Source organism: Heptranchias perlo, chromosome 17 (assembly GCF_035084215.1).
Source record: "Heptranchias perlo isolate sHepPer1 chromosome 17, sHepPer1.hap1, whole genome shotgun sequence".
NCBI classification, from domain to species: domain Eukaryota; kingdom Metazoa; phylum Chordata; class Chondrichthyes; order Hexanchiformes; family Hexanchidae; genus Heptranchias; species Heptranchias perlo.
In genome coordinates, this window is record NC_090341.1 from 12,633,540 (window position 1) to 12,657,673 (window position 24,134).

The 24,134-nt window shown below is 42.2% G+C and overlaps 1 protein-coding gene across 4 annotated transcripts in view; it reads right to left on the reverse strand.

Annotated features, from left to right (window-relative positions):
- Nucleotides 1-222: 222 nt before the first annotated feature.
- Nucleotides 223-24,134, reverse strand: part of LOC137334062 (hyaluronidase-1-like) — a 65,095-nt gene continuing 41,183 nt past the window's right edge. For 2 of the 4 annotated variants that reach the window (XM_067998508.1, XM_067998509.1), the window contains exons 3-6: nt 22,742-22,963; nt 6,706-7,689; nt 4,884-4,973; nt 223-4,554 (exon numbers count right to left, since the gene is read on the reverse strand). In XM_067998508.1, coding sequence (XP_067854609.1) covers nt 4,231-4,554; nt 4,884-4,973; nt 6,706-7,689; nt 22,742-22,963 — 1,620 coding nt within the window. In that variant the 3' untranslated portion in view covers nt 223-4,230. Of the gene's footprint in view, nt 4,555-4,883; nt 4,974-6,705; nt 7,690-17,376; nt 22,964-24,134 lie in introns of those variants that run through there. The other 2 variants (XM_067998510.1, XM_067998511.1) reach the window with 2 other exon arrangements.

The following is a 24,134-nucleotide window of genomic DNA, read 5'->3' on the forward strand; positions in this document are numbered from 1 at the left end:
TGACAGCCTGTGATGCGGGTACGCAGTGCGCCCACTGCGCAGGTCTGGAACGGGAAACCCGGAAGCACGTGTAAGTACCTTCAATTAGGCTGCAATCGCATGCGGAGCACCCCGAATTCACTGGGCGCGTTACCCACGCGCCAACCCGCTGCCAACCCACCTCCCTCCTAATATCGTGTCCATTGCCTTTCGTAACATGAAGTACATACCATACATACACCATTTTACTTCTCCATTTAGAATGTTTATTGGTAATTACTCAAATGCCATACATTATGAATTCAAAAGTCATCATTACATAGGAATGCATGGTTACTGGCTTCAAATTAAATTATAAACTGTGCTATCCAACAGGTTCCTTTTTATATGCTGCTGATCATGCACATTCTCTGTATGCTGGAATGTATAAACAGCACAATCATTAAAGCTTTTTGGAATTTAGTTTCCCTCTTTTTAAAGTGTTATACTTCCCCCCCCCCAACCTTCTTGCCGTGCAACTTGTTCAGCTGGGAGAGCAAGCGGACAAGCTGCTCTCAGACCTCCATTAATCCTGCTCTAGGAACTGGCTGCTTGGGCAGCCCTGGGTTACATTCTCTTTAGCTTTCCCTCCGTGCAGAGAATAACCTGGACTCCTCGTAGCACCAACCGATAGCAGCACTGAAGAGACCAAGAGCTCAGTGTGTGGAGGAACAGTATTCTGTCACTCCAGGCTGCACTGACTGCATTGGTGCATCAAACATGCCGGCCTTTACACAAGTATAATTGCAGCATACTGCAAGCATCTGAACAACATAATATTGAAGGATAATGCTACAAATTATCAAGGATTAAGCAAAAAAACAGATTGCCCAGTAGAACTGAATGTACACTAGATAAATCGAATAGTTAATAGGCTCCAAAAATTTCTTTCACATCAAGCAGCAGGATGAGCTGCACCATCATTTGCATTAAGTGCTTCCGATTGGCATCTTTGAGAACTAGTTAATGTATGAGGGGCTCTGTGCAACACCCATCTGCAATGGTTTGGAAGGTGAGGTGGTAATCCCAGAAAGGACTTCAGTAAGGCTGTACTCTGGAGGACACTTTTTATCCTTTGTGAATTTTGGTGCTGATCGATGTGAGGGATACCAATGCTGGGCATATTATGCATTAAGCATTTTGAGGAAAGTTACAGCATGGACTGGTCGCAAGGTGCGGTTTCCTCTGTGGTGCTACCAGAATGTGGTTTATGTCCATCCTCAGAAGATCACACACTATTGCACCAGTCCTGTGGTCTACCAATTAATACAGAATTATGCCTACTTCTGGGTTGTGGACTGGGTTGATACTACATCAAATTTATTGGCTTAGGATCCTTTCAAAGAGGTGGCTTTCACCCCATCTATTTAAGGCTAGATTTGAAACCAGCTTTTAAAAGTGAAAAGCCAGTGTAACATTATACATGGGCACAAGTTCTTATTACTTGTTACAAGAGGTGCTAACACTGCTGCTTGCAAAGGATTGTACTAAACCGAGTCGTCATATTAAAATAGTGTCTCTTTACTTTTGATCACTTATATTATCTCTTGATGACCAAAGAACTCCTTCCCCAGCCCCTCTATCTCCTGGCAAGAGAGGATAATTGGAGGATTATAGAAAAGAAAAGCTAACTTATGTAACATTTTTATATGATAATGGTGAAAGAAATTACTTCACAATGTATTGAGTTTTTTGACATATTATGGAAACTTATTAGCAACATCAATATATATAAAGAGGTATTTTATTACTTTTCTTTCTTTGCTTTCCCTGTTCCGTGTGCCACTATTGGCTGAGGTGGTGGGAAGATGCCCATGTTGTGGGTGGGGGGGGGTGGTGAGAGAGAGCATTGGGGGGCCAGTCTCTTCTTGTGCAGCTCCGAGTTGCTAGCTGTACAATGGCACTGGTGGAGGCTTTGGAGCAGCTCTCCAACCCATCCTAATAGCTGGAGAAGAAACAGCATGGCAGGTGGGGAGAGCCAAGGGGAAATAGTATAATTGGCCCCGAAAATTTTAAGATTTTGGGCTAGAAATTCGGCCGTATAGTGCCCGTTGTTTCAGTGCTATGTTGCTTCCCGAAGTTCCAACATGGCGTCTGGGACGTGCGCCGGATGCCATCTTGGTCAAGGGTTTTCCGCAAGCGCAGTCAATGAACACCGGCAGCATGTAAAATAGGGAGAATATGTGTTAGATCAGTGTGCAACGCTGATTTAAAGTGATAGACACCATTTTGGCACTTAATGCTCCACTCAACGCATTGTCTTAACCACGAACACCTGAACATGTCTTAGGCGGCCTGGAGGACCCCCACAGTGCTATTTAAAGGGACCATGCAGGATTTACAGGTTAGTTGATGGATTATTGCTTTTGGCTGCTGATGCATTTATACCTGTTTTTGGAGATCGCTTATACTTGAATACTAGGACGAGGGGACATAGCCTAACATTTAGAGCCAGGACTTGCAGAAGTGACGTTAGGAAAAGCTTCTACATGCAAAGGGTGGTAGAAGTTTGGAACGCCCTTCTGCAAATGGTAGCTGATGCTAGCTGAATTGTGAATTTTAATTCTGAGATTGATAGATTTCTGTGAACCAAGGGTATTAAGGGATTTAGGGCTAAGGCGGGTATATGGAGTTAGGTCACAGATCAACCATGATCTCACTGAATGGCGGAACAGGCTCGAGAGTCTAAATGCCATTACCATTTGCTGCTGCCTGTTATGCACCACCTTCTCCTGCAAGAAAGCGAGAAATTTGTTGGTGACTGTCCTAGAAACATAGAAAATAGGAGCAAGAGTAGGCCATTCAGCCCTTAAGGGCCTGCTCCGCCATTCAAATTGATCCTGCAGGATATCTGGGTGATGTGCCTGTCATGGTTGAATAGCTGCCAGTGTATGTGACCTGTGAGTGTGCGGCTTGCAACAGTGGTAATGTGTGAGGGTGAGAGGAAGCATCTGATTGGAAGAGTTGAGTACTGATTGAAAGGGTTTGTTGGTATGTGGGTGATGGGGGTGTAGCGCGTGGTGCAGTTGGTAGCAGATGCCACTTGATAGTTGGCCTCACTCACCTTGACCACTCGTGACAAAGCATTGAACTTCTTCCTGCACTGCATCCATGTTCGTGGTGCTATGCGCCTGGCATTGACTGCGTCCCAATGCCTCAGCAGCATATATCTGGAGGGCCTCTTGCCCCGCCAGCTGATATAGGATGCCCCTCCTTCTGTCCACCTCTTGCACCAAGGCCTCTTGTGCATCAGCAGAGAACCTTGGTGCACGCACTCTCACAGGCCTGGTACAAATTCAGATTGGCAGATTGGTGAGGTATGGCATGCAGATTGGAGGATGTGGGATTTAGCAGTGCGCAACCTTTATTCAATGTTTTAACATAACTCAACAGTTTGTAAACATAGGGACAGGACCTGCATCTGTGTTTTACGTGTGCGATGTCTGATCTCCTTAAAGGCAGGCTACCTTTAAGTGGTGCAGCCTGACTTTAAGAGGTGCGAGCAAATCATTTGATATTTGGCCCCCCCCCCCTTGCTGGTGAGAAGTGCGAACCTGGTGCAATCTTCGTTGCTAGGCCAGATTGCTGCGTTTGGATGAGGTAAGTGACCAAGCAGCACCGGGAGCGGGTTAATCGCACACCAGGATGCCTGCGCCCGGATTCGGGCCTTATTCAATTTAACCCCCATCGTCTTTATAGCCTACAGTCATATTAGCAACTGCTGGGTCCAAGATGTTGACGAGAATGATCCCTGACGAGACACCCATCTCTCATCACAACTGTATTATCTGCAACAGGTAAGCCCCAAAATTGTCAGGCTCTGCCGGCAGCATGGGGTCTGGTCACTGGTGAGCGCAGGTCATGATTTCAAGTCCTTTTGGATGCGCGCCTGAGTCACAGTGTATGGCAACTCACAGCAGGAAAAAAGCAGGGTAAAAGTCGGCCGGCCAGCCAGCTGCCCAAAGGTCAACATCGACCCCGTGGTTCCAGCTCCTGATCGCTGTTCTGTGATCCCTGCTAAAAAGTGCACAGGTGTGAACATTATATGGGGACTGCAACAATTGAATAGCCTACTGACATTCTCAGTCTAGGCTGATGTGAGAAGAATGTCCATTTAGATGAGGTTCCTTAGAGTTTCCAGTGTGAATCACCATCTTCAGGAGAAATATAAAGAAAAAAATGGGGAGGAGAAAAGAATGCCGAATTCCCACTCTAAAAGATTGATTTATCCTGACAATGGGACCCTGTCCATCCCCTGTAGCACTGGCATGTGAACTGCTCTTTCATGCCTTGCACATCTTCTGAATGCAATTCTCCACGGGCTATTAATGTGGAGCCAGCGGAGGTAAGGACAGAGATAACTTCAAAGCTTCTGGGATCAAGATGTAGATAAGTTCTGGATTCAGGGTCCTGCCGCACACATCGTCCATGACCACTGCATAGAGCCCTGCTGCACAACATGGCAGCTGTAGTAGTGTTTAGAACATATTTTCCAAGCTCCTGGTCAATGTAATCCTTCAGTGTCTCACAGCGCTCCTAATAGAAAAACATAAAACACAAGTACAAACACATGTTAGAGAGTTTAAGGATCGATATAACATTTTCTATATTATGAAAAATGTAGTAAATTTAACAGGGCACACTACTGGGTTTTACCATGAAGAAATAGATGTAGGTTTTCATCCCACAATGAGGAGCTCTCAATGGATTATCTGAGGGAGACGCCAAATGGTGGGGATGAACAGATACAACTGATAACTGATAAAGTGTCCATGAGTTACATGGTTGGGTCATCATAGAATACTGTCTGCAGCTCACAGCCACTTATCCTCAATTGAATGTGTTTACATGTATGAAATACTCACCATGGTGCGTGCGAACTCCATATCCCCCCACAGGACCACTCCAGAAGCCCCCATGGCAGCACTCTCCCCAATGGTGTGTACCAAATCAGTCTAGACGAGGAAAGATAAAGATGCTAATTACACACTGGATACAGCAGGGACTCTGGACCGAGCCAGGGTTCAACTCAATAGAAGATCAAAGTATTTCCCATGTTCCTTTACAGAGTAACTTACAGCGGCACACACGATAACAAAAACTAACAAAACAGAGAAGCCCCCTGGTGCCTACCTATGATGATCTTGAACCAGCTGCTGGGTGGTGTCCAAAGGCAGCTCAAGGTTAGATGTCTTTCCTTTTTGTCTCCCCACTGCTTTTCGCTCAGCACTTCCCATTTACAGCTCACGTTAGACTAGAAATCTCACAGTGAGGAGATCCTCAAGTGTGAGCTCACGTCGTAATGCTCCATAATGTCACAGTACTAAACCTCTCCCTTTGTGATTCCTTTAAGATCCTTTCCCCTTCCTCACCTTTTAGTTTCGCCCTCTGCCTCGCACCATTATCTATCAGAAAGTTTGCAGTGACATCCATCCTGGCCTCTGCTAATAGCACTTTGATACCAGCTCCTAGGACTTGTGAAAGAGCAGGCTCATTTCAATATGCCTGCGCATTTATGGGCAGGCATATTGTTTTGTACACTCCCCGTCACTTCCAGTGGTAAATCCCGGAAGAGGCGGAGAGTAGTGTAGAGCGAAGGAGCAGCTCGGAAACAGTTTCCCCAGCATAACTCCAGCAAATTAGTGCTCAAACGCATTACTCTACTGGGCTGATTACTCCGCACTAGATTGATTTTTCCTTATCTTTTAAGTTTTGGGTATAATCTTTAAGTTACTTTTACATTTAAAGATTTTTCAACAGTAGCATATTTTAGCCCAAATTCTTCCCCTCCGTAGCCACCCTGGACATATATCCTGAAAGAACTTGCATTTATATAGCGCCTTTAAGAAAGAAAGAAATAGGAGCAGGAGTAGGCCATACAGCCCCTCGAGCCTGCTCTGCCATTCAATAAGATCATGGCCGATCTTCGACCTCAACTCCACTTTCCCGCCCAATCTCCATATCCCTTGATTCCCCTGGAGCACAAAAATCTATCAATCTCAGCCTTGAATATACTCAATGACTGAGCATCCACAGCCCTAGAGGGTAGAGAATGCCAAAGATTCACAACCCTCTGGGTGAAGAAATTTTTCCTCATCTTGGTCCTAAATGGCCGACCCCTTATCCTGAGACTATGCCCTCTAGTTCTAGACTCTACAGCCAGGGGAAACAATCACTCAGCATCTACCCTGTTAAGCCCCCTCAGAATTTTATATAACATAGTAAGACATTTCAAGGCACTTTACAGGAGCATTATCAAACAAAATTTAACAACGAGCACTTAAGGAGATATTAGGACAGGTGGCCAAAAGCTTGGTCAAAGAGGTAGGTTTTAAGAAGCGTCTTAAAGGAAGAGAGGCAGAGAGATGGAGAGGTTTAGGGAGGGAATTACAGAGCTTAGGGCTCCATTTAAAAGGTAGCTGGACAATCCCAGACATTTTCATGGCCAGCCGGTATATAGATGGTGCAAGAGTACCCAAGATGGAACTTTGTTTTCCTTTTTTGTCAGTTGGATAATACATTTATGCTTAGTCCTGACCTTCACCTACCCACACTGTGAGGGAAGCCCGAAAACTAAAATTGCTGAGACTGGGACTGAAATCCGAGTCTCCCAATCCATGGTACCAGCACTGCAAGTCATTTTCTTGAAAGCCATTTGACTTTAATTGGGGACAATGTCTTGCTTACCTCTGTAAGGAAGTCAAGTGTTTGTGAGTATGTATATCTGGCGTAGGCCAAGACAGGCAGGGAATCGCTGACTGGATCAAGGGCAGCAACTCGGAGAGCCTCCTTAATTTTGTAGTGAACAAACTTTTGAGCGTTATTTGAGTATTTTAGCGACTCACTGATGTAGATGCTGGGATACAGGGTTCGAGATGCCTTCCAGAGCCATGCTAGCTGGTTATTTCTAGGGACATCTTCCTTCTGGCAATGACCTGTATAATTGGTTAGCAAGTCCTCTTTGAAGTAATTATAGCAGTCTGGAAATTTATAAAAGCCCCAGAAACCCATTGGTCTCAGTGTCTGTCCTAGTTTTAGTGTTTCCCTCATAAAATTCTTTGCAGCATTTTCATATTCCTCTTTGGCAATCTGGAGAACCTCTCTTTCAGGTGAATGGGGATGTTTGCTTCTTACTAGTTTTTCAGATTCTGTCTTGTAGATACTCATACGGCCCCAGCTGCGGTCCCAAAGCGGTCGCCACTCTTCCCAATCTATCACTGCAAGACCATGAAAGTCTTGGGCCAGTAAATTGTGAATGTCTTCTGTAGCTTTTTTGAGGTGGTTGGATAGACTGGCAATCTGGACGAGACCACCATTCACTGGGGTCTCCTCGTCGATATAGTATGGGTAACGACCCAATTTGATCTTGTAGAATATGGTGATATTCTTCCCCACAAAGCTCTCATTTTCATTTTCAATAATATCAAAAACACTGAGATCCAAATCAACATTAAATTTAGTTTTACAGTGTGCAGAAGGTGTGTTCCAAACCACAATGAATGGCTTGTCATGGATTATTGGTGAGGCCGATGGTGGCTTAAATTCTCCCCCCCATATTATGGCCGGATGGGTAGAGAGATAAAATATGGTGCACACGAGTAGTGTGAGACCTGATAACATGACTGTGGCTTTTTTTTCAGTAGCTGGTGAAGCTTTCCCAACTAGATCATTCTGTAAAATACAAATCAAAAAACCTCATTTGAAAACCGAAGAAATTCCACAACAAATAATCAAACACTCGAAACCCACTGTATAATACTTAGGCATGCAGCACAGAAGGTCTAAGGTTTGATTCTCTGGACTGTGCTGAGTTAGCTGGCCTCGGCTGGGACAGCAGTCGGGGTGCGACAATTGACCTGGTCTAGGGTTCCCACTCCTGATTACTATTCAGTGACCTTGGCTCAAAGATTTGTGCATGTGTGTTGATAGTAAATGAGGGCAGGAACCTGCTTTGCTGCGATGCTCTGCATGGTAAAATAGCCTACTGACGATCAATGTCTAGCTCATTCATGAAGAATGGCCTCTTTAGTGAAATGCTAGTAAGTGTGCCTGCACCAATAAAAATCAGTGGGGTAGATCTTGACTTTGTGCGATAGTATAAAACAGGTGGTAGTGAATCGGAGCCCGTTTTACATCTCTCCAAATTTTTATTTCCTTTGACTTCAATCAGGAGAGATGTACAACGGGCTGCCAACTCGCTATCACTCATTTTACACCATCGCACAAAGTCAAGATCTACCCCGGTACTTTCAACAGAAGGTGGGGGGAGGAAACCATTAAAGAAATCACTCTGGATCTCAGAGGAAAGGTTGACAACTATATTAGTCATGATGTGGAGATGCCGGTGATGGACTGGGGTTGACAATTGTAAACAATTTTACAACACCAAGTTATAGTCCAGCAATTTTATTTTAAATTCACAAGCTTTCGGAGTCTTCCTCCTTCGTCAGGTGAACGATGTGAAAATGAAATCCTCGAAAATTTTTTCGAGGATTTCATTTTCACATCGTTCACCTGACGAAGGAGGAAGCCTCCGAAAGCTTGTGAATTTAAAATAAAATTGCTGGACTATAACTTGGTGTTGTAAAATTGTTTACAACTATATTAGTGACATCTATTATTCTAAATGATAACTTATTGGAAATTTAATACCATTTCTCGGTTACACAGCAATGCTGCAAAAATGACTTTTAGGTCATGGCATGCTGCAATGTTAGTTACTCTGCCCCTTTTACTTGTCACTTCAATTATCAATTATAGTGCACTGCAAAAGGACAGCACACACTAGGTAGGATCTGCCTCTTCCAGGGCAGGTAGCAGCATGAAATCGGGTTGAGATCTGACAGTAGAAGAATTTTCCGCCAGTAATAATGTCAGAATGGTGTCATACATCACACTTTCCAATACTGTTGCCCTAGCAACACTGGGCACTAATAACGCCTGTATACAACAGGTGTTCAGCTTTTCTAGGGCTGATGGATCTCATTTTAAAAATTAAATAACCCACAAGAAAATGCGCAATTGATGGCAGTGTGAATAATGCACTCTATCCCACCAGCAGATTTTGCTGAGACACTTTTTTCTGCCTGGGTGGCAACTGGCCCCTTTAAGCTGTTATAGGCGCCAAAATACCGCAGAAGCAGTGATTTACTGCCCCGTTCTCCCTGTGGTAGGTTCCCTGGCGCACCTGGGAATCCCGTCGGAGCCCATATAAAAAGTTAAGCTGACCCTGGAAAATTTGCTGGGGTCAGCAGTGGAACAGGTGGGTATGTGCAAAGCCTGGCCCGCAATGTTAATTGTATGATTTATATCAATGAGTGTTAATTGTATTCAGGTGGTGGGTATCAATTGGGGACTCTCTTGCATCCTTTTTATAGGAGAGCTTATCTAGGGTGTGGCGTGTGTGTAAGAGGAATCTCTATGAATAAAGGGTTGGAAATAACTAAAAACCAAACTCTAGTAGTCTATCCTTCACCACATGGCTATTCAATTATAACATGCCAAATTAATGCCATAATCCAAGCTACATGAAAACCATGACTTTCAAATTTAATATGTCAAGGGTTGATGTTAAAACTAGTGAATGACGTGTTTGTGAATTAAAATGGGGCTCATTAAATGATATGTAATGATTGCCCTTTATTTCCATCAATCTTCTTCCAAAACTGTTTCTCACTTAAAGAACCTGACTGAAAGTAAAGTCCAAGCAGACCAGAATTTCTTCTTTCTAAAACCTTTTCGAGCTTCTTCAAAAGATCGGATTGTTTCCTTACGTTTTCAAAAGCTCGCTCTGCATTTTACATTTATAACATGATAGAGGATTTTAAATATCTTTATGTGTTACTTCTGAAGGAATGCATTTCAAATGTTTCTTCCAGTGAAAATAATATGTAAATGGCAATTGTACATGATAATTATACAAATATTTTGCCTAAAGTCTGTCAGTAAGTTGTAAGTTTAGATTTTATTCCAAAAACTTTCTGTGAAGGCATTCAATTTTCAAACATTTTCATTAGCCTTTCTGCAATTAATTCCGACCACTTACACAGGTTCCTGACACTGAAGGGACATATTTAGACACTGTTCATATCAGTTATCCTTATAAGGAATCAAAGATTGCATAAAGTACAACTTTAACAGAAAAAAATTTGTAACAGGAAATCTTCATTGTGTAAATAAAACTCATTTGAAATATTTTGGTATATTGCAATAGGCCTTGCCTGTATATCTGTATTGCCTTTTAGAACATTGCAATAACTTTTACAAATTATTCGTGTATTACAGGATTGACAGTTTAATTTCAACGATAATAAATGTTGAAATAATTTGCGAAATTATTGTGAAATGAAGAAAACACTTAAAGAGCTGAAAAAATGATTTAAAACATGGGAGCAGCAAAAATATATTATCAAGATCTCTACTGAACTCTTGTTCAACTTTACAGCAACCTTGTTGAACATTATTACATACTCATAGTCGGTCAGACAGTTTATATGCTCTTCATATTTAGTACATGTACTCCTATAGTTTCTATGAATATAGTACAAATACTCTGACCCATGCTTTTACTGTTATGTGCAGCTCATGCACACTGACACTATTTATAGTCTCTTTACATATAGCAGATATGCTTTTAGATAGCCGTACTCTTTAGTCCGTCCTCTCTCTACATATATCCCACACCTTCATTATGATATAACCTCTTTTTCTGTCATCATTTACAGCATAAATGTAGTAAAAAAAACTTTATTCAAATTGCATTATCCATAATTTGTTAATTTACTTTTGCTGTTTTCTGAAACCACATTTTTAATTGTCACTTTTCTCCGGCCTGCTTTTTACACCATCATTAATGGTTCTCTGACTAAAAATAGTTGCTGATTTTTGTTGCCAAGAAGCCAAATAACTGTCCTTTACATTGACTATGCACGTTGCAAGTACTCTATTACACACAAACTTCAAAATAACACTTCAGACTTTAGTAAACCTCACAGACCAGCTGCTCCATTCTCAGAAGTATATTTGTATTTTTTTTTGACAAATCTCAGGGAAATGCAGCACAGATCTTTTTTTATTTATTCATGGGATGTGGGCGTCGCTGGCAAGGCCAGCATTTATTACCCATCCCTAATTGCCCTTGAGAAGGTGGTGGTGAGCCGCTGCAGTCCGTGTGGTGAAGGTTCTCCCACAGTGCTGTTAGGTAGGGAGTTCCAGGATTTTGACCCAGCAACGAGGAAGGAACAGCGATATATTTCCAAGTCAGAATGGTGTGTGACATGGAGAGGAATGTGCAGGTTGTGGTGTTCCCATGCGTCTGTTGCCCTTATCCTTCTAGGTGGTAGAGGTCGCGGGTTTGGGAGTTGCTGCAGTGTATCCTGTGGATGGTACACACTGCAGCTACGGTGCACCAGTAGTGGAGGGAGTGAATGGTTAGGGTGGTGGATGGGATGCCAATCAAGCGAACTGCTTTGTCCTGGATGGTGTCGAGCTTCTTGAGCGTTGTTGGAGCTGCACTCATCCAGGCAAGTGGAGAGTATTTCATCACACTCCTGACTTGTGCCTTGTAGATGGTGGAAAAGCTTTGGGGAATCAGGAGGTGAGTCACTCACTGCAGAATACCCAGCCTTTGACCTGCTCTTGTAGCCACAGTATTTATGTGGTTGGTTCAGTTAAGATTCTGGTCAATGGTGACCACCAGGATGTTGATGGTGGGGGAATTCGTCAATAGTAAAGCCATTGAATTTCAAGGGGAGGTGGTTAGATTCTCTCTTGTTGGAGATGGTCATTGCCTGGCACTTGTCTGGCGTAAATGTTACTTGCTACTTATCAGCCCAAGCCTGGATGTTGTCCAGGTCTTGCTGCATGCGGGCACAGTTTGCTTCATTATCTGAGGGTTCATTATCAGATTATACAATGTCATTATATTAATTTTATTAAAAAAAACTTAGTATTAAAAAGATTTCACGTACAGACAGCTTTTAAGAGACAGCTGGCTTACTCACCACTACCCAAGCCGGTGCTTCTCTGTCTCTATAGCAGAAAAACTGAAGAAAAAATAAACAAACAACTTGTGTTTATATCTTGCCTCATCACACCCTGAGGATGTCCCAAAGCACTTTCCCGCCAATGGATTACTTTTAAAGTGCTGTTGTTATCTGGACAAACCCTACAGCTGTTGGTACTCTGTAGAACTGTCGACAGTCAAAAGTGGCTTTGCTGTTCCACAGTTTAACTTCTTTGGCCAAGCTTTTAGTCACCTGTTCTAATGTCTCCTTCTTTGGCTCGGTGTCAATTTTTGTCTGATTACGCTCCTGTGATGTGCCTTTTGATGTTTTACTGCGTTAAAGGGTGTAAGTTGTTGTAGCAATGCTGGACGTTAATAGCACTTGTAAACAACAGGTATATAGTGTTGCTAGGGCGGATGAAGACCATTTAAAAAATAAAATGGCCCACACAGGGATGTTTAGCTGGGACACCTAAAGGCCACGTGCCATTTTTTTTTTGAGGGGCTGGTTGGCAACCAGCTCATTTTAGTATGCTTCAGGCTCTACAGTCCGGCAGCAGCAGAGATTTTCCAGCTCCCCCCTGTAGTGGGCTTCCTATTGCAGGCGGAAACCCCGCTGGAATCCCACCAAACATTGTATCATAAATTAGGTTTGATCCAGGAAATTCCCTGGGATCGGAGGTGCAGGAGATGTTCAGGCGCAAAGCCAGCACCCATCAAATTAACGTCGGTGAACCCGGCTACGGGAAAATGATGAATACTGACTCAACGCACAGGCAAGCACGAGTCAAGTGACTTTATTTACTTATAAGGTGATGTGCCTGCTGTGCTATATATTATACAATTCTATGGTGCACTTCACCACATCTAATACAAGTAAATGGGTCTGGTGTCCAAATATCAAAATATCTTACAAAGAGCTTATGATTTTTTTTGTAACAAAACAATGAAAAAGATGTTGCTTTTATCTGAATCTATGGTTATTGATGGGTTTCAAACTTGGTTAAGGCTGTAAATGATGAGGTCCCCGACGGCCTACTGGTTTTTGGTGTAGCTTTAAGACAGGCAGACCAGGAGGACCCATATTTGATCCCTGGTCTGTACTGAGTCAGCTGATCTCAAATGGGGCAGCATTGCATTGATATCATTGTTCCAGAAATAGAGGGGGTAAAAACTAGGTCGGGTTCCTACTCCTGATCACTAACCAGAGATCCGTGCTAGAAAAAGTATGTTGGTGGACATCTGGTGAGAACAGAATCAAGCCAGGCTGTGATGCCCTGTATGGGTGAATGATCTGCTGACACACACTGCCTAGACTCAGACCTGGAGAATGTCTGCTTGAGCGAGTTACCAGCGATCTGTCACTGGCTATGGAATCATACCTTAGCAAGAGTCAGCGCCTCTGAGAGAGCAGTGGAAAAATCTGCACTAAAAAAATGTATATGATCAGGAAAGGAACAAGCTTGATGGGACAAATGACCTTTCCACATTCTTTGGTTTTCTATGTAAACATGCTGAACAAAACCCACCTAATGGAAAGAAAATAATTTTAGGAAGAAAAGGACACCAAACACCTTTGCTCACATCTAAAGTTTGACATGGAGGTGTGAAGATTAGATGATTATTTGTTTTGTAATATAAAGTGTCACTTTGTACCCCCAAGTGCAATGGCGAGTAAACCACAGGTGGGAACATTCTACCGATTAATAAAATTCTCTTCGATGTTGTCTGAGCAACAAACAGCTACTTCCTCAAAAGGGTGTCTGACCAGCAGATTAATATATCTGTGTTTCTTTCCCAGTTATTAAAATAAATGTCTAAATGATATTTGCTGAAGGAGTAATTGAAGTAACAAAAGCACCTTGGGAGTGAAAAGTGTGGAGTTAGAGCATCAGCATTACCAACACTTGTGATTCTCAGAGAATCCCAATGCAGTATCCAAGTGGGAATCTTGAGGTATATATCCATCAGCACCAGTTTGAAACTCTCACTTGGATGGTGCATTGGAATTCTATGAAAGTAAAATGTTAAAGAATAAATTTCCACCCAACTATACAGCAGAAATTTGTTCTTTTGATAACAAAAGGAGTAAAATAACAAGAGTTGTGATACCAGAACTAGGCCTTAAGCAGAGTGGAGCTTTAGGAAGATTGTGCAAATGCACGACACTGTGTGGTGCCAAACTTTTAAAGGGATAATTCCCCACTGGTTTTCCTGATTTTGATGGTGGCATATTTATTTGTATGTGGATGTTTCAAGAATACATATTTGATTGAGTGACCTTACAGGCAAGACAATGCAGAACATACAAGTCCCATTTTAAAAAAATAAGCAAAGGAAAATGGAGGTTAAAAAAAAACTGTCCTTTAAGCACTGGGACCAAAGATCCAATTCAACTGAGTCAACAGGATTAAGGTCTCTTCTTTTTATCAGGTTATATAGGTCCTAAGAGAAATTAGTTTAATTACTAAATTAGCAGCCTTACTCAGAAAGAGCACAAAGACACCTGGGGAGTAATTTTAACCCCTATGAACAGGTGGGTTGGGGGCGGGTGGGCAGTAATAATAGTTTAATTTTGGAGCAGGACCACATCCCAACTCCAATGCGCTCACTTCTGGGTTTAACCCAGGCGCGTTTGGATGCGCATACACAACAGAAATCCGGAAGTCCTGAACCCATTTAAAGCCAGCGGGCCGATATTTAAAGGGCCAATTCAGGTAGTTGAAACATTTTAGGTAATTCACTTTTTGTGGATTCTACAACGGAAACGGATTTAACTACTTCTGAACGTGTCTTCCATGACTTATGAAACACGCCAGCAAAACGGAGGCGAGCTGCAGCCGAAGCTAATTTTGGCCCTTTAAACCAGTGACTGACGCATATCACTAAAAGGTGAAGTACTGCAGCTGGACACTCATTTTTTTTTTTATTCGTTCATGGGATGTGGGCGTCGCTGGCGAGGCCGGCATTTATTGCTCATCCCTAATTGCCCTCGAGAAGGTGGTGGTGAGCCGCCTTCTTGAACCGCTGCAGTCCATGTGGTGACGGTTCTCCCACAGTTCTCTCAGACAAACCTTTGGCTGGGAGTTTTTTGTGTTTAGACTGAGGTTTCTTTGTTGAGACTGAGAATTCCTGTGTTCAGACAAATTTACCTAAATTTCACGTTCTAAGGCCACAGCTGAAGTATCTGTCCGCCTGTTTAAGGCGGCAAACATGATGGCATCCAGAGTCCACACGGCTGATTGCAAGGCTTGCATGGACTCATTTGAGAGCCATGCTTGAAGCTCAATGGAGGCTACCATCCTCTCCATTGCAGACATTCCCACACTTACCTGCGCCACCAATCCACCAGTGATGGAGGTGGACTCCTCCATCCTCTCCACTATTGTGGATAGTATGCATGGCATGTTTTTCATTACCTTGCAAAGGTGTAGCTCTACCTCTTATTCTCAACGATGGCCCCCGGTGTTCAGCATCTACGTCCAGCTGAGCAGAGCTTGGAGAGGAATGTGCTCCCTGACGCGGACTGCCCACAGCTGCCCCTGCCACCAGTGCACACTTGTGAGTGGTGAATCACCAGGTGAGAACCCAACTAACTGTCTAACAGGTCCCATCGAAGTATCAGTATCTGCGCTGGTGCATGGTTGTATGTCATGCGAAGGAATGAGATCCTCTGAGGAATCGCTTTCTCCATCTCAGCTCCTTCCTCTTGAAGGTGTGAAAGCCCTGGAAGACAACAGAAGATAACATTCACTATTGATCGGAAAATTGACAATCTTTCCACTGACCGTACTGAGGTCTGGAACAGTTCAATCATTGATACAAAATCAGTTCATCATGTGTGTGAAAGATGTTAAAGTTTTACCACCAGCCATCTGTGGGTTGCCAGTCTCTCCATCCCCGATGGATAGGGATGCAACGGTCTAACTTATGTCCATGGCCTCCTCTTCTGCATCTGTCAGCTGGACTATTTGTGGTGGTCGACTTCCAGTCCTCGTCTTCTCCCTTGCATTTTGCGCTCTCTTCTCCCACAAGGGGATAAAGAACAGACCTCCTAGTGAAGGTGACGTATTCACCCGATGGATGCATTGCTTTGGGTGAGGCTGACAATGAAACAGATGAATCATAGGATGTATCATATTGCATCAGGATTGGGGTGAGTGGCAGTGGTGGGTGCATAAATGGAGAGGTGAGGAAGTGTACAGAAAGTGAAGGATGGTTGATGCTGAAACTTAAGTGGGTATGAGGAGTGTGATGTGATGGAGTAGGCATGCCAATAGTGTTGGGGGGTGGGGGGGCAGAGGTGTTGCATTTCACAGGATGTGGATGAATCAGCAAATGTACACACTTTTCCTGACCTGGTTAGGTCATTAAACCGCTTTCTGTACTGCAGCCAAGACCTGGGCACTGTGCTCCTGCTGCCACGCCTTCTTGGTGGCAGAACCGGGTTTCTTCCTCCCATCACTTGGGTAAATTACCTCCCTCCTGCCTCTCACTGCACCCAGCAGTACTTTCGGTGAACGATCAGTAAATCTAGGCACTGCCTTTGCTCTCCTAGACTCCATTTCTCCTTCAAAATCCATTCTGGGACTGGCTCTTTAAATAGTGGGCTTCAAATTGGGGCATTCGGGCGTGCAGTAGGCCTGCTGCGCAGCTTGGAGACACAAAACCCAGAAGCAAAGGTAATTGACTGCAATCGAGATACGATCACAGATTTAAACACATTGACTTTGCTCCCGGGTTCCCCACGCGCAAATCCACCCACCCGCTGACTTCCCACCGGTATGCTAAAATCATGGCCCTGTACAAATAAGTTTGAGGCACGTTAATGCTGCACTGTGGAGGGCGCTTAATCTAACATCCAACCTGTTTTATCCATTACCCTTGAGTGCTCAATGCTAACATAGGGTGCACAAAGTGGAAAACTAGTCTACTCTTACCTCAAATCACTCATTTTGAATGATCTGATAATTCCATTTTTAAACACTAAATTCCCACATTGCTGTGTTATTTACGTTGCTTATTTCAAATTACTGGATAACTCAATTTTTTAGTACAAAAATTGATTGCCATTTATCAGGAATAGACGATATTTCATTCCCCAGTGAAGACATCCCTCATCTTGGAACTCAATAATTCAACAAAATGTAAAAAAAGACAGACCGTCATGGAGTACGAGTTGAAGGGAATGAGCTGAAATGAACCTGTATCCATCCTCTATTAATTTTTTGTTGAATAAAATTAAATTCAAGTTTTCTTCACTGATTCAGTTGAATGTGTGCCACCTAGCAAAATAGTTAACAACCCAAGGTTGTAGAACAACAGTGTTATATAGATTACAAAGCACACAGGTATGGAACTATATTGATCAGTACATTTAATGAATATAGTGGATTAAACAGCAAAATTAAAAATACTATTTTTATTCAGCTGGAGTGATCAACTGTCTTTGGGCTGGCACATTACCAGGGTAGAGGTAAAATGTAGATTTCCAATGCGATATGCTCGCAATCTCATGCCAGCCAGTGGGGAACAGTAGCTGACTCAGAAACATGAAAACATTAACTCATTGATCCTTTAATTCACAAATGATTGGTTAAAACAATGAAAAGTAATATATCAAAGGAACACGTTTTATTCTTAAGAGTTCAAATAAATGCTCCAAATCTCACGTAAATGAATCAATAAAATATAACAGACAACAAATATTGCCAGTTCAGAGTGTCCGTGGTCGAACACATATTAATCATACAAGTACAGAGGTTTACAGCATTGAAAGCGGCTATTTGGCTCAGCATGTCTGAGCTGATGCTTTGCTAGACTGATCCAAGCCTGGTCTCACTGGCCGCACTCTCCCCATAGTCCTGTTTCTTCCTCTGCTTCAAATATTTATCCAATTTTACTTTAAAAGATGCTATGATCTCCGCCTCAACCACTCTATGTGACAAAGCATTCCATGCTCCAATAATCCTTGGAGCGAAGAAATTTCTCCCGACCTATCTCCTCACTCTCAGTGACAATTTTAAATTAATGACCTCAATTGCGTACTCCCTAATCAGAGGAAAGTTTCTCCCTAGTTACTCTATCAAAATTGTTCATTATTTTAAAAATATCTGTTAAATTTCCCCTTGGCCTTCTCTGTTCCACTGGAAATAATCCCAGTGTATCAAGTTTCTCCTCCCAGTTTCCCATCCCTGGCATCACCCTGGTGAATCTATGTGGTATGTTCTCTGTGGCTTTAATGTCCTTTTATATAAAGCAGGTTTTAAGCAAAGTATATTCTCACAAGTTTAAAGGCTAGATGAAAGGTGGTTAATATGCTAAATAGAAATTGTTTTCCTCATAGACTAAACAATAGGCAATTTGTGAGCTTGTACAAGCAACTGAAAAACCTCACACCTATTGTGTTGGAAGTCCTTTGATCCCTGTCTGTTTGATAACAGAGAGAAATAAGTAAAGAGAGACAGGCTTTTTTGAAAACGGAAGGTTGCGGGCATAGTCAGGTTTGTTAAAGGGAAAGCTAAAGAGCTTTCATTGAGGCAAAGAGGTTAGAAATGTTGGACAATAGAAGCCATTTTGTTTAAGTTAAGCAAGGCAACCCACTGATATGGGCAAGCATGGCATGTTCTTTATTTTGTATTTTATACATTGATAAATTGTACAGATTGAATTACACGAGGCTGGTCTTAATGGCTGTTCAGTATGTTCACTTTATTGTGCAATAAAGCAGCTTAATAATTTGAATCTGACCTCATCTTACCAAGTGTTTTGTCAGTACACAGAAAAACTGAAAAACCCAAATACCTAGGTCAGATGACATGGGGATGTTACTGATATGTCCTTAGGTTGTGCTATTGTACAAGTAGATTATAGGGCACTACCATAAAAGTATGATGATGCAAAGTTATACTGTCACTTCAAAAGACTAATGTACAGAAAAAAAAAGTATTTCAGAACATCAGACAATACAAGTTACAGGGTCTCTTCCAATATCCCACATCAGACACTTTTGGGAGTAACTGACACCAGTGAACCTGAGAAGGCATCAATGACAGACCTAAATTTGTATCAAACCTCTAGGTCTCTCTCTTTAAATACATCCTTCAGCACCTTTCCATTCTTTGATTTTCTACCCCACATTTATTTGCAGTAAATTGCATCTGCCACCTGGCAATTCTTCTGACCTGTCTTTGTCTTCCTGAAGTAATTTACAGTCCTCCTTTCTGTTTGTCAAACCCCCTACTTTTGTGTTGTCAGCAAATTTTGAGATTGTGCTCCTTTTGCTGAGGTCCAAGTCATCTTTATATAACAATTATAAAAACTGGACCGAGCACTGACCCCCTGCAGTACACCATTTCCAACCTTTCTCGAATCCAAGTAACACTCACTTTTTTCACTTCTTGTCCATTAACCAATTGTCTATCAATGTTGCTACATTTCCTCATACACCATATGCTTGAATTTTTGTAACAAGTCTCTTGTGAGACACCTTATCGAACATAGTCTGAAAATCCATATACTGCATTCTCTCCCTTTATCGAATTGATCACTTCTTCAAAAATATTCTATTAAATTTATCAAACACAACTTGCCTTTAATGAATCCTTGCTGACTGTCCTTCATTAACCTATGCATTTCTAAATGCTCACTAATTTTATCTTGGATTATGGTTTCTAAGAGTTTGCCCATAACTGATCTGACTAACTGGTTTATATAGTTATCTAGTTGATTCTTCTCACTCTTCTTGAACAAAGGTGTCACATTGGCTACGCTCCAGTCTAATGATACAATTTGCGTATTTAAAGAGGACTGAAATATTGCGGCCAGAGACTATTATTTCCTCTCTGTCATCTTTCAACAGCCTACAACGCATGCCATCAGGGCCTGGTTACATCCACATTGAGTTCTGCTAATTTTTTCAGAACCAGTTCCTTTCTCCAGTTATTGCTAACATTTGTTTCATATCCTTCTCTTGTGCACCTACATTCTCACTTCAACCATCATTTGTAAAACGTGACTAAAATATTAATTTAATATCTCCTTCACACACAATTAGACTCCACCCTTCAGCCCTGAGCGGTCCTACCTTCTCTTTAACCTTTTTACTTTTTAAATGCTTATGATTTCCTATTATTATGTTAGCTTTATTTCATATTCCCTTGCAAACCTTCTAATTTTACACTTTTACATTCCCACTACAGCATCTATATTCTTCATGATTTTCTTTAGTATCGCTAGCACAAATTTTATCATGTGCTTCCCCTTTAGGGTTCAGATTAGCTTTAACCTATTTATCCACAGAACTCTATTCGTGGTTGTATCCCTTTTCGCCTTTTAGGAATATATTTATTTTGCACTCTATCCATCTCATATTTGAAGATTTCCCACTGCCAATCTGTTTGCTAATTTTTCTGCCCCATTAGTTTGGGGCATGATCTCTTATCTCATTGAATTTTGCTTTTATCCAGTCCAGCACCCTGATCTTAGACCCTACATTTTATAAAATATGTTGAACCTATGTTGTGGTCAATATTTCCCATTTGTTCTCCTACTTTCACAAAATGTATTTGCCCCACTTTATTTTTCAGAACTAAATAAGCAATGCTTCTTTCTTTGTTGAATTAGAAACATACCGATCTAAGAAACAGTACTGGATGCATTCTAAAAAACATTTTCCACTTTGACCACGTGTTACCTTTATTCCCGTTATTACTGCCCTGTTCTTACATATCTTTGTGAACTGTCCGCAGGTCTCCCCTTCTATTCCATCTCCACTGTTTGGGGGCCTGTAAGGCACACTGAGCATTGTACCATTTCCCTTTTTATTTTTAACATCATCCTTTAGGACATCCTTGTATTCTAATGTTGTGATAGAATCCTCACTAACACTACATTCACACCCATAACAACTCACACAGCAAGTTTAATCTTGCTAAGGAAGGCATCAGGAGGTTTTTTTTAAACTTAAAAAGATGTGTCCATCCCTGATGACAATCTTGTAACTCAACAGCTAGCTCAAGAGCAGGTCTGGCAAAAAATTACTTGTTCGATCAGGAAACCTAAAGGCACAGAGCAAAATAAAAGTGAAGGAAAAGATGAAAAACACTCAATGCTTAAAAATGATCATGGAAACGTTACAGTACTTTTGTACATTCAACTAAAACATAATTTTCTCGAAACAGTGAAGTTAATGAGTACATTATTGCTTGAAAAAATTCCTTGGCCAGCATGTCTTGAACTTCTAGGGAGTTGACAGCCAGTTTCACATTTATAAAAGGTATGCATTTCCATTCTTTAGTTAAACCATGCAAGAATGTCAATGTCAGTTCTGCACTCTAATACAATCTCTCCCACTTTCAGATGGCTGGTATTTCTCTACATCCTTTCTTAAAAACTAACTGACATCAATTCAACAATAATATTGTTCCAGGTCTGAATTATTAATGTAAGCAACTACCCATTTATTAAGACCATCATCAACCAGTGCTTAAGGTGGTCCTTTTAGAATGTTTTCCACTGCATTTCATTTGGCACCAGCTAGCTCAAAGCCATCAAACAGATTTTATCAAGTTACACGTCCTTCTTCATCCAGAAGACAGGAAGGCCTTTGACATCTCGGTAGGGGGTCTCCAACTGGCTCCGTGCAGCTTCTCCTTCCTCCTTAAATGGTTCACACATGTCTCCTGGTATATCAGAATGACAAGGAAATTGGGATAACTGTGATAAAGTTTCAGAAGCCCTAGGCAAGGGTGGTGGTGCAGGAAGCATAGTCACTGAATCTGTATGGGGCGAGGAAAGCTGATGGGGAAGAGCTGAAGGGGAATGTAATCGGGACGAACAGGAAATAGGTAGAGTGAGTGACAGAGAGGATGAGCTGCAAGGAAGGTTCTGTCCATGTAACTGTGAAGAGAACAGAGAGGGAGGGGCTGGCAGTGGTGGTGGGGGTGGAGGAAGGGGAGGGGGAGGGGGAGGAGTAGGAATACATGCATCTAACTGGGAAGTGGTTGAGAAACAAGACACGGAAGGTTGCAGCTGTCCAGGTTGCGAAGAGAATGCAATGAGAGACGAGGATGGAAAAGTAATTGACCCATTTGACTGGGAAGATGATGAGATGGGGCAAGATGATGAAGGAGGTTTCAGTCTATTTATCTGAGCAGTTGCAGAAATAAGTGGTGCAGGCGATTGTGAAGGGGATGGTTCTGAAGGAGATGGTACTTGTGGCGATGGATGAGGGGGTAGTAGTGACTGAAAATGAAGTGGTGGTGAAAGAGATGGAGTAGGAGTAGGGAGTGGGGTCCACAAATGTAACTGAGCTGATGAGGAGTTAGGAGAGGTGGGGTGGGTAGTAGTACCTAAGTATACACCACCAGAACAACCTGAAACTGTCCCTGGTGATTCTGAGGGACTGGAACTACAGGGGGGCTGCAGAGTAGAACTCGCACAAAGCCTTTCAAGGAATTCCATGTGCATAAATGTGGTCATAGACCCTGCATTCTGCACTGGTTTGCATAGCACATATCCCAAGTGGGAATAGAAGTGTTGCTTATCATGAGTAGTGAGATACAGGGTTTTGAACCCACGGAGCTTGGCATAGGCTTCTGTGGCTTCCATTAGTTTTCTACCATAACCCTTGCCCCGGAACTCCTTATCAATAACGACTGTCTCCACGAACAAGCCAGCGGATTTGCCAACTACATGGGAGAGCCTGCTGTGACCCACCAATTGGCCTTTGGTTTCATTCCTCGTCTTGCCAACATTCTTCAGCGTCCTTATCAACACGAGACAAACTGGGAAACCATTGGAGGATTTCTGGAGTGAATGAATTCGAGATGCTTTGCTCCTCTTCCATTCTTCATTGATAAGGTCTGCACAGGCCTCCACAAACTCTGGACGGTGGTGCAGAGGAACTGCTCTCAACTCTTCAGTAACGATCTTCTCACACTAACAGCAATAAAATGTTAGAATTCAATTAAGTGTCTATACATGTGCTAACAAAAAGAATGTTCTTCTTTGGGAAAAGAGACCAGGTTGTAATGAAACATGCGTAAACCAGGTTTCTCATTCTATAACTCTGGTAAAACTGATGCATAATCTTTTGTTTGATTGACTATTTAATTTTTCTCTCGCACCCCAATTAGGTCCTGTGGCTTCACGTACCATTCCCGTCTGTGAAACAGTCATTGTGTCAGTCTTCCTCTTCAATTGGCAACGTGGAGGTATGTTTTTAAATATATACTAGTCGATCCCCCGGGACATTGCGCAGGGGGGAGTGAAGACCTGTACAATGTGGCAAAGTTTTATTTCAGTGTTTTGAAAGAATGTGATGATAGTAAACCCTAAAATAGCAGACAACAGAAGTGGTTAGTCTAATAAATAGATTAAAGATTAACAGAATAAACTGTTAATAACAGAAGTTAAGGTACAACAAAATATGATTTTTTTTTTAAGACATACAACCGGAACAAGAAAACTCACCCTACAAAAACCAACACATGCATCACTACTCAATGACAACAACAAAAGGTTACTGGTGGACACTGCAAAACAGCTAAGCAGGGAGCATTGAATTAATGAAGTATCAGTAACCACTGAATCACTAAAACTATAAATCATGGGCACCAGCAAATTAATTAATGCAGTAGAGGGCACAGTGGTAAATTTAGAAAAACTAATGGACCAGTGGGCAGCAGTGAATTAAAGCAGTGGGCAGCAGTGAATAAATGGATAAGCGGGCAGCAATAAATTGATGAAGCAGAGAGGGCTGGAGCTGGGGCTGGTGGCAATGAGGGGAAAAGAAGGAAGCGAATGAAAACCAAAGAAGGAACAACATTTTAAAAAGTGGGATGGGCAAGCAGGTGGGTGGTATAGTGAGTGGAAGGGCAGCCATTTCCAGGACTGAATGGCCTAAACAAAACTGAGGAGTGGAAGAGAAAAAAAGCAAAGGGCCGCAAAAATCAATGGAGCTGGGCTGGCACTATAAAAAGCAAAGGGTATGAGAAAAAGAGATGAGCGGGGAACATATTATTAAAACTCAATCACTGTCAAAAAGAGAGGTGCAGGGTTCGTGAAAAGTAAACGGGAAACAAAAATAAAAAATTATGAACAAGGCGAG